Source organism: Bos grunniens, chromosome 4 (genome assembly GCF_055505025.1).
Source record: "Bos grunniens cultivar Pamir isolate PY7600 chromosome 4, Bosgru_T2T1.0, whole genome shotgun sequence".
Classification (NCBI taxonomy): Eukaryota; Metazoa; Chordata; class Mammalia; order Artiodactyla; family Bovidae; genus Bos; species Bos grunniens.
The window spans coordinates 54,736,574-54,747,507 of NC_141168.1; the positions used below are offsets into that span (position 1 = coordinate 54,736,574).

The 10,934-nt window shown below is 51.8% G+C and overlaps 1 protein-coding gene and 1 pseudogene across 18 annotated transcripts in view; both read left to right on the plus strand.

Moving 5' to 3' along the window:
• Positions 1 to 9,527, plus strand: part of MINDY4 (MINDY lysine 48 deubiquitinase 4) — a 118,300-nt gene extending 108,773 nt beyond the window's left edge. For all 18 annotated transcript variants that reach the window (XR_015163204.1, XR_015163203.1, XR_015163202.1 and 15 more), the window contains one exon: positions 9,128 to 9,527. Coding sequence is in view for 4 of the 18 variants with exons in the window: in XM_086398450.1 (XP_086254576.1) it covers positions 9,128 to 9,176 (49 nt within the window). In the remaining 14 variants the exon portion in view is untranslated. The remainder of the gene's footprint in view (positions 1 to 9,127) is intronic.
• On the plus strand, positions 5,605 to 7,497 carry LOC147374177 (oxysterol-binding protein-related protein 9 pseudogene; annotated as a pseudogene).
• Positions 9,528 to 10,934: the final 1,407 nt, after the last annotated feature.

A 10,934-nucleotide genomic window follows, 5' to 3' on the forward strand; every position in this document is an offset into this window, starting at 1 on the left:
AGTGGTCCAGCATGTCTGTGTTTGTTCCCTCACAGAGAAGGTTTGCTCTAGAGCGTGGTCCCCAGGCTTCAGTGGGCCTCCCCTGGAGGGGTGTGGTTAAACACAAATCCCGCACCCCCCCACCCCTACCCCCGAGTTTCTGATTCAGTCTGCCTGGGATGTGGTCTGAGAATCTGCATTTCTCGAGTTCCCAGAGGCTGTAGGTGCCGCTGTTCTAGGGCAGCCCTTTGAGAACTGATGCTCTGGTGGCTGGTGGGAGTGGTGTCCACCTCCCCCTCACCCTCCCTGGCTGCCTGGTGAGGGTCAGACGTCAAGGGAGATGCTGAGCCTCCAGCGTCTAGCCTGCTATGACACACTGGCCCTGAGGTACTTCCTTCCTGGCTCCACTGGCTGCCCCCCGCCCCCCCAGGTCTGAGTGCTGCACCCCTGTATGGACTTTGCTGAGACCAGTTCAACATCTCCCATCACTTGCTCTACCCTAACGGGTCCTTCTGGGTAGTTAACATAGCACGACTTTTCCCAGCATCATTCCCGGAAAGCTGAGTGGGTGAGTGAGTAGAGGGAATGCGGGATTTTTCCCCCTGTGTACCCATCAGATAACATACCACTGTAATGGGAAACAGCAGGCCCAGCCTCCTGGAATCCTGTTCCAAGGGGTTGGATTACAAAGGCTTTACATCTTGTTTTCATCCCAGATTCTCAAACAGCTCAAAGGGAGAAACTTGGGAAAGTGGCCTTCAAGGTCAGCGAGACCCGCTAGAGCTGGGGCCCGGCCTCTTGGGGGATAGATCCTGCTGCCTCGACAGAAAGCAGGTATGGCCCGAGCTCAGGTCCTTTCCAAGGCCAGTTAGAGTCCAAGCACCTGCTGAAAGACAGTGAGCTCTCACGGCAGCATAGACCAACTTGAGGGCAGGTGGGATTTCTCCATCATCACTCCAACCTCATGAAACTTCTGGAGTTGACTCTATGCAAGAAACAGCTGGATGAGACTTGTGTCTTGCTCTCAGAGTTCACAAATGGACAGAAGTCAAGTTCAGAATCAACTCTGTTGTAATCCAGGAAGAGACGCACTGCCTACCCTCAGACTCAGGTCTTGTTGCCCCGTAAGAGCCTCTGACACTCACACTAACCCGCACGAGGCACGCCACATGCCTAGCCATCTGGCAGCTTGCTTGGATACACAGAAAGGCCCTTGGACAACATCTGACATGGCCCTTCCTTCTACGGACAGGGTTCTCTAGGGTTGGGGTCTGACCCCAGGCCACACCCCGAGTCAAGAGCGGTGCAGGGCCTGGATCTTAGGCCCATGCTGTCCCAGCCCAGTGGAAGGTCACTGAACGGGCAGGGTGACTTCCCGCCACCTGGCTTTGTTGCCATGGTGACATTGCACAAAACTAGACTGCCAGACTTTGGAGAAGAGCATCCTAATTGGAATCCACCCCAGGTCCCAGACCATCTCCACTCTCTAGTGTAACGCATGCCTCGGCCTCAGAGAATCTCCTGTTACCTTTGCTTGTGTCTGTCCCCTACCCTTCTCCCTCCTCTGTTCTCTAACCATCTCAGCCAAAAAAAAAAAAAAAAGCCTGATTTATGGTCATTTCCAAACAAGGCGCACACAGTAACTTCTCTCAAGCTTCCAGCCTCAGTAGAATGGGGAAGAGAAAATGAAACGGTTGTCAACAGGCCAGAGAAAAGAGGAAAGAACTCATAACTGGGGCCTGGGGCTGGGTCACAGATGTTTCTGTTTGGAGGATCAGACGAAAAATGGAAAATGTAATTTCAGTTGGGACGGTGCCTTTGAGGGGCTGTAGCTGAGCACTCACCTCCCTCTGCTGCTCCCTGCTACGGCCTGAGGAATCTCTGCAAACACCCTTCTTGCCTCGGTGCCGTCTTCACAGTGTCTCTCACCTGCTGAGGGAGGGTTCCCTGGGTGCTCCTGCCACCCAGCCCCGCTCTTCTGAGTCCCCTCTCTGCAGCCCACAGGCACAACTGCCCATGGTGTTCCTTGTTCATGGGATATGTGACACCATGATGCACAGCATTGAACGGGAGTCTGGAGGCCCCAACTGAGTCCTGGCTCTGCCACTGCCACGTGGCATGACTTCTAGGTCTGGCTCCGTCTGGACCTCCATTTCCCATCCATCGATTGGGTATAATGGTGCCTTCCCTGAGCTGTTGTGAGGTTGAGAGAAAGCATTCCCTTTCCTTTGGAGACCTTGGGGGACTCACATGTGAGGTTGGCCGAGGATGGGTGGGAGGAGGCAGAAGGGAAGGGAGGGGGGAGGTGGGCCTTGGGCAGGTCTCAGTGCCCACTGGGGTCAAAGGGGAGGGGGAGTGCAGTGTGAAGACTCAGGTTTTCCTGCTGGTGCCTGGGCCTCAGCAGGGGTAGCAGGGGTAGTTGGTGTGCAGGGGGCGTAGTCACTCAGCAGCACCCCTGGGAGCCAGCCCTGAGCCAGCGGTCATGGAGGGGATGGAGGCAAGTGAGACCAGAGCTGCGCGTTAGGGGCTCACAGTCTAGTAGGAGAGGGAGATGCCACGACAGTATGGTGGGGGGAGCCTGACAGCAGTTCTGAGGAAGGATACTTCTGGAAGAAGGGGTCCTAGACCTGGCCCCGAAGGATGCGGAGTGTACAGGGAAGATGGTCATTGCAGGTGGAGGTGTTGCGTGAACAGGGACCCCATCTGGGGCCTGACAGTGGGCTCTTGTCTAACACTTGGAAATGAATTGTCCGAGGAGACACACGTGCTGACAGCACAAGAGACTTTATTGGGAAGGGGTGCCCGGGCGGAGAGCAGTAGGGTAAGGGAACCCAGGAGAACTTCTCTGCCACGAGGCTCACAGTCTCGGGTCTTATGGGGGGTGGGATTAGTTTCTGGGTTGTCTCTGGTAGGGTAAGGGAACCCAGGAGGACTGCTCTGCCATGAGGCTCGCAGTCTCGGGTCTTATGGGGGTGGGATTAGTTTCTGGGCTGTCTCTGGTAGGGTGAGGGAACCCAGGGGAACTTCTCTGCCACGAGGCTTGCAGTCTCGGGTCTTTTGGGGGTGGGATTAGTTTCTGGGCTGTCTCTGGTAGGGTGAGGGAACCCAGGAGAACTGCTCCACCACGAGGCTCACAGTCTTGGGTCTTATGGGGGTGGGATTAGTTTCTGGGTTGTCTCTGGTAGGGTAAGGGAACCCAGGAGAACTGCTCCGCCATGAGGCTCACAGTCTCGGGTCTTATGGGGTGGGATTAGTTTCTGGGCTGTCTCTAGCAGGGTGAGGGAACCCAGGAGAACTGCTCTGCCACGAGACTCTCAGTCTCGGGTCTTGCGGGGGTGGGATTAGTTTCTGGGCTGTCTCTGGCCAGTCATTCTGACCCAGGGTTCTTGCTGCTGAAGCAAACATTGCTCAGCCAAGATGGATGCCAGCGAAAAGGATTCTGGGAGGCAGTCGGACATGTGGCGTCTCCTTTTGACCTTTTCCCGAACTCTTCAGTTTAATGGTGGCTTGTTCCGTGTTCCTTACCAGGACCTCCTGTCGTAAAGTAACTCACGCGATTGGTTCCTATGGTTCCTGGCCAGGATGGGTGGTTTCAGTCTGTGTGATTCCCCTAACAGAGGGCACAGCTCTGGCCAGGCTCTCAGGTGAGAGGCAGCCCGTGGAGCTCATTGGGTAGCTGCTCTGGCTGCCAGCGGCTGGCACCTAGGATGGCATGCTGGCACACTGGATACTTGTCTGGAAATCCAAAGTGAGTGAGAGGAATTCTGGGGTATATCTCTACAGGTCAGTTCTGGTGGCTTTAAAAGCAGGCCTGCTCTCTTCTCGCTGGTACAGCAAGTCACCTTTTTTTCCTCTGAAATACACTAGTTCTGTCAGTGTTCAGAATCTGTGGAGGCAGGTTACTACTCAGTGATGGCTGCTGGAGAGGAAGGGGATTCAGTCGTGATCATGAGATGGGCCTGCCCATGACGCTGAGTGGACCTGAGCTTGGGACCACCGCATCTTCACTGAGCTCAACCCCTGAGCCAATGGTCCTTGACTGGGGGCAATTTTGTTCCGCAGGAGATATTTGGCAACATCTGGGGACATTTTGGGTTGTCCTTGGTTGGGGGGAGGGTGTCAGATGTCCTATAGTACACAAGACAGCCATCACAACAGAACTATCCAGCCCCAAATAACCACTGTGCCCACGCTGAGGAGCCCTGCTCTAAACTCACACCTTCAGCCTCCTTCTTCATAGTTGAGTGAGCTTTGATGCTGCCTGCCCACACAGATGGAGAAGGCAATGGCACCCCACTCCAGTACTCTTGCCTGGGAAATCCCATGGACGGAGGAGCCTGGTAGGCTGCAGTCCATGGGGTCGCGAAGAGTCGGACATGACTGATCGACTTCACTTTCACTTTTCACTTTCATGCACTGGAGAAGGAAATGGCAACCCACTCCAGTGTTCTTGCCTGGAGAATCCCAGGGACAGGGGAGCCTGGTGGGCTGCCGTCTATGGGGTCGCACAGAGTCGGACACGACTGAAGCGACTTAGCAGCAGCAGCCCATTCAGAAGCCACTCCATTTCACCCTTCCCTTTCTCTATCAGCCCCTGATTGCATGTTTAGAGTTCTTATTCATCCTTGTAATTGGCCTGTAGACTTTCAGAACCATCCCCCCTGGGGAACCATTCATCCCCTTCATAAACACAGCATTCCAGCGTTTCAGCTCTTTCAATTTTAAAACATTTCTGCTTTCCTGTTGTAGTTGTAAACTGCTTTCTTTCTGTGTTTCTACTACTCTCCCTGCCTCAGCACCTGTTGGCCAGGGTGCAGTAGGTTGGTTACCTCTATGGAAAGCCTGAAAGCCAACATCAACCCCACAGCCAGACCTTAGGACTCAGTGCCTGGTTGGTGTGACATGGGCGACTAGCAGCAGATGAGAGTGACTCACCCCTGCACTGAAGCCAAACTCTTTTGTCAAATTGGGAGCTCAGAGGAGAAGCTTCCGTCTGCCTGTTGGTATGGGGAGGGTGAAGCTGTGAGGGATGGAGAAGGATGAGGGAAGGGCGTTGGGGACCAGGCTGAGGGTGGATCTTATAGGGATACAGGAAGTCTGCTCTATTTCTGACTCTTCCCCTCATTCTCTCCATGACTGGAGGCAAAAATCCAGACTGGCCTTGGCAGTAGTTGCTCCTTTGCAAATCTGGGTCCCTGGTGCCTGGAGGCAGGCCGTGGGCAGGAATGTCGCTCTTTTCTCTGCCTTTCATCTGGGCATCTGGATTCAGGATGTGCTCCTAGTGTCTAAGATTTTGATAGGAACTTTACAGAAGCTGATGCTTCTCTACATTCCCTGGAAGCCACCTGCTTCCCTGGTGGCTCAGTTGGCAATGAACCTGCCTGCAATGCAGGAGATCCGGGTTTGATCCCTGAGTCAGTAAGATTCCCTGGAGTAGGGAATGGAAACCCACTCCAATATTCTTGCCTGGGAAATTCCATGGACAGAGGAGCCTGGTGGACTACAGTCCATGGGGTGGCAAAGAGTCAGACACAACTGAGTAACTAACACACACACTCCTTTACAAATCGTAACAGAACAGTACAAGGTTTTTAATGATATGTTTCAAAACTGCAAAGATGATGAACAGAGAAAGCGAATTGAAAACCTCAAGTCGCATGGTGGAATCGGGGTGGCAAAGAGGCAGACATGACTGAGTGACTAACACACAAACACACACGCTCCTCTACAAATCTTAACAGAACAGTACAAGGTTTTTATTGATGTGTTTCAAAACTGCAAAGATGATGAACAGAGAAAGTGAATTGAAAACATCAAAGTCGAGTGGTGGAATCAGCGAGGCTCTGCCTTGTGTGGCTGAAGGTTGCTCAAGTGCTGTTAACCCAGTAGGTCCACATGCTCCCTTCATACCTGTGGTCATCACAACCCTTCTCAGCTCATCTTACCTCTAGAGCCTGCTCGGTTGTGGAAGTCAGAGCTCTATCCGTCTTCCCCACCAGCTGGACCTCTATTAGCTACCCTGAGATGTCATCAGGGTCCTGCGCCAGTAGGGCAGACAGTGGGCACTCAGGCAGTGGGCACTCTTCACCAAGGAGCAGCCTGACTCCTTCCCGGGCTGCTAAGTTGTCTCCAGACACCGTCCCAGTATCTCTCCTTTAAGCAGTGATGGATGCTCTGATGCTGATGGTTCCATCAAATTAGCTCAACCCCAAAGCGTCTAATAGGTTCCTCTAGATCTATCTCAGTGCCAACAACACAGCACCTCAGGACACCGTCTAAAGCACTCGGGTACCAAAGAATCACTTAATCCACATTCCAGTGGAACAGGTGATGCTGACCTTGTTGATGCACAAGGCATGACTGATGATGAAGCAGAGGTTGGGTCCGTGGAGGAGCATGAGAGGTTATCCTGCATTTCTTATCACAGGTGAGGCTTGGAATGGATCTTGTTAAGGTAGTTCTTCCAACAATTACCCTTGGGAGAAACTCTCTTCTAGAAATGTATGCAAACTTTTTGCACATCCAGACCTGCCTCTGAGTATCTGAGACTGGAAGGATTCCAGGGACCAAATGGTTTGGGTGATGAAATGGTACCTCTCAGCCTTTTATGCAGGAAGAAAAGAACCAATTTGCCAGAAAACCATACAACCCCATTTTGGGTACAATCGTGCAGCATCTCAGGACGCTACCAAATGACATTGAAGGGAATGCAGAGCTAGTTTTGGAGGGTTTCTTAAAACAGTTTAACATTCGTGGCTGAGCCTTTTATGCCGAGTGTTTTAACAAGAAGATGCATTCCAGTGTTCATATTTGGACCAGATTAAAATTTCCTGAACTGTCACTTGACGCGCATGACACAGGGCGGGGCTGTGCCTGGTGTCTAAGACTATGACAGCCATTACATTCTTACATTCCCTGGAGAGTTACAGAAGCCCTGCACAGGGTGGAGGCCTTGGCGGAGCTAGGAGAATGCCATATTAATTGTTCCAAAATGAGCTAGATGCAAATATTGCCACCCACACCACACCTTTATATGGGAGCAAGAAGCACAAAATTACACTAAGATTTTTGTTTTCCTCTCCAAATGACAAGAAATCTTTTTGCTCACTTGAAGGGAAATGGAATGATGTAAAGTGTGAAAAATACTCCATGGGGGTCGTACAGTCTTTACAGAGACCAAGAAGTTTCTGGTCATCAGGAGGAAAGTAGGTTGGAAGAACAGAATGAGTATGAATCTCCCTGCCTCTGCAAGTCTGTCCCTCTCAACTGGAAACTCAGAGACATAGATGGGGTCCCGAAAGGCAGGCACAGGCATGAAGAAAGGCAAAGAGCAGAAGCCTGAGGAAGGAAGGAGAGAAATTCAGTGGGGTTCTAGGTTATTCATGAAGATGGAAAGTGCTGGCTTTATGCCGAACCGTGACTGAAAATTCATGGTACTTCTAAGCACTCGGTTGGAAAATGCAACAGTCTTACTTTGAGAGAACCTGTTCACTCCCTTCTTGCTGCAGGTGCAATCTCAGGGATACAGACAGACCTCAGACATGTTGTGGGTTCATTCCAGACCCATGCAGTAAAGCGAGTCATATGAGTTGTTGGTTTCCCAGTGCGTATGAAGGTTAGGTTTACACTATCCTGTAGTCTTGTCACGTGTGCAATAGCATTATGTCTAAAAAACAATGCATATCTTAATTAGGAAATACTTTATTGCCACAAATGCTAAACATCATGATCTTCAATGAATCGTAATCTTTTGTAATAATGTCAGAGATCACTGATCATGGATGACCATAACAAAGATAGTAATAATGAAACAGCTTGAACTGCAGAGTAAGCCAATGCTGTTGGAAAAATGGTGCTGATAACTAGTTCGATGCAGGGTTGCCATAAACCTTCAATTTGTAAACAAACAAACCCCCCCCCCATAGTATCTGCAAAGTGCAATAAAGAAAAGCTCAATAAAATGAGGTCTGCCTGTATTGTGCTTTCCAATGCAGATGTACAAGTAAAGTAAGAAAAGTGCCCATTCTTCCCTCTCTGTGACAATTTCAGTATTGACTTGTAAAACTTTAGGTTTTGAAAATGTCTACTCCCCAAACCCCACACCCTGGGAAACATTTCAAAACTCCAGCCTCAGACTCCATGTTCTAGCACTGCTATTGAGGTTTGCAACATCTGTTTCCTGGTTTGTATAATGTTAGGATGTACGTTTGTGTATAATGCACCCAGTGCCAGATTTTTCCGAAATATCCCACCTGCTATAAATGTGATTCCTCTCAGTCCTTTATAGAAAACTAATTCCATGTATTAATATTAAAATTAAGTGCTGGTCTCTCCTATAATAACTTTAATTTGGGGACTGAACTATTATTAAATTATATCTAACTCTGCTGAAGTGTTAGTTGCTCAGTTGTGTCCGACTCATCGCAATCCCATGGACTGTAGCCCGCCAGGTTCCTCTGTCCATGGGATTCTCCAGGCAAGAATACTGGACTGGGTTGCCATTTCCTTCTCCAGGGGATCTTCCCAATCCAGGGATCAAACCCAAGTCTCATGCATTGTGGGCAGATTCTTTACATTTGATCCACCAGGGAAGCCCCATCTAACTCAGGACTCCTATAATTATACTCACTGCTTCTTAAGGCTTCCTAAAGTAATTTTTTGAAAAAGCAAACCTGTGTTTTACTGAACTGCTCACAGCGCTTCATTAACTTCTCATGGTTTTTAGAGCAAAGGCCAGAATCCGTGCGAGGCCTACTAGGTCCTGTGTGGTGCCAGCTCTGCGGGCTCCCTATGCCCCCTGCCTACCTTTCTGGGCTCCGGCGACTGGACCCCCTTCTGTGCCTTGAAACCTCTAGGATTTCTCCATATCTGGGTCTTCCTATGTGCCTTTAAAGTGCCACCATCTAGCCCCCGTGAAGAGTGGCTGGATTCAGATGTGTGTAGATCACTCGGCTTGTCGAGGGATTTTGGGTGCGTTTGTCTTATAGGGGCCCGGTGTGTAGGTTTGTCTGTGGGTGTGGAATGGTGGTGTGGACATGATGAAACTTGAAATCCTCGAAGCCCTGGAGATGGGAGATCAGGTGAGTGAGGACAAGAGATGGTTCCCCTGTGGCCCCACAGCCCTAACTCTCTGTCCCTCTGTTCTTAGGTGGAAGGGGGCATCAGTGAACTGGAACGGCTCGGAACCCATCCTGTGACCCTCTGGGGATGAGCCTCATGGCTCCAGTGCTCATTACTGGGGGTGATGGCGGAGCTCCCAGGCCTCAGGGACAAGTCTGCGCCAGCACCTGAACCAGCACTGCTGCAGAAGCATCCGAAACCTCCCTGCCTCTTCTGTGAAGGGCCTGCCAGGGAGTGATTCGGACCCAGCGCGCTGCTGTGCGGCCCCTCCCAGCAGAGTTGTGACTGCCAGGGGAGGCTGGTGGGGCCCCTGCTGCCTTTTCTCTGCATCCCGCCCTTGCTCCCAGCCTCTGATGTGGGCAGCCGAGGGATCCTGGGCACTCGTTATTTCTGAGAGTTGGCTTCTATAAACCAGGAGTCAGATCTGTGCTGAGGGCCAGTGTCATTTGTTCTGTTGCTGCAAAGGAAGCATGAGGTTTGCGAGGTTCATAGCTGGGGGGGATGGTGACGGGTGGAGGGAGCCAGAGTCCTGGAGACCTATGGGCTCAGTCATCACCTAGCAAGAGTCTCTATGTGAGCCATACCCTGTGGCCCAGAGGTGTCCCTGGCTGGGCTTATGGTCTGGCCTGCCTTCTTTTGATCAGCCCCATGTCTGAGGCACCAAGCTCCATAAGCTGTGCTGACCAGGAGTAACTGAGGCCCCCTGGGATCCCATCTCAGGGCTGACCTCGATGCCTGTGAGGTCCCATGAGGACGGGTATGCGCACCTGGAGGGTAGGCTACACCTGGCAAACAGGTATGGGGAAGAGAACCTTCTAGGGAGGGACCTTTTGGCGCCGAAGGACAGTAAGATGACGATGAGAAGAGGGACTAGGTGTGGTCCCCTGTGTGACTGCAGTGGGGCATGTGTGGAGAAAACCGGCTGAAATGTGGGTGGGCAGAGCTCATGGAGACCCTCACACTCCAGACTGAGGGTAGAGTAGGTGGGAAGGGTAGAGCACATGGGAACGGGGAAGACTCCATAGTCACCCGTGAAGAGAAAATTGTACTTGGAGTCTCCTTCATTCCAATAATTTATATCCTACGGATTCCAAAGAGGAGCACAAACAAGCATAGAAATGCAATGGGAGTCTGGTGAAGAAGGAGACCAGAGAGAGTTTTGTCAAAAACAGATGCTACGGACCCCTCTGCAGTGGCTCTCAACGGTGGACTGAGAAGTAGAACACGGTCTCCAGGAAACTCTGTCACCTGGCTGTCCACAGGGGAGTCAGCAGCTGCATCATGGAAGAGGCCCCCCCACCCCCACCCCACCGCATGCCCGGCTGTGCCCCTCGAGTGCTTGGCTGGGATTCTGAGTGGGGCCTGCAGAGGAGAGTGTTCACACGAAGGACCAGGCACGTGCTCCTCCCACATCTGCCCTGACCCAGGGAGAACTGTAGACACTGGACTGCAGCCAGTCCCCAGCTTCCATGTCCCTCCTTAAGGCTCAGGACACAAACAGCTCGGGGGTTCTGCTCCCCCTGCAGTGCTGGGTGAAAGGAGACCCCCTTCTCTTTAAGAGCCAAGCATACAGCAGGCAAAGCTGGCGTTTGGTGGTGATAAAGAGCCTGTTTAGTGCTTTCGCGGGCTGGGTAAAGCAGTGGCGGGACTATGGGTCTTTGGGGAGCAGCAAGTAGGAGCCGGGAGGGAAGCGAGAGGCCAGGAGTGCTTTGTCCCGGCTGTGCCGAGGCCCCCGTGGGGTTTGCTGTGTAAACTCCAGTGGCCATTCACTGCAGGCGTCCAGCAGAAACGCTTCCTATATGTCCCTGAAATGTTTACGCATTTGTTTTCCTTGG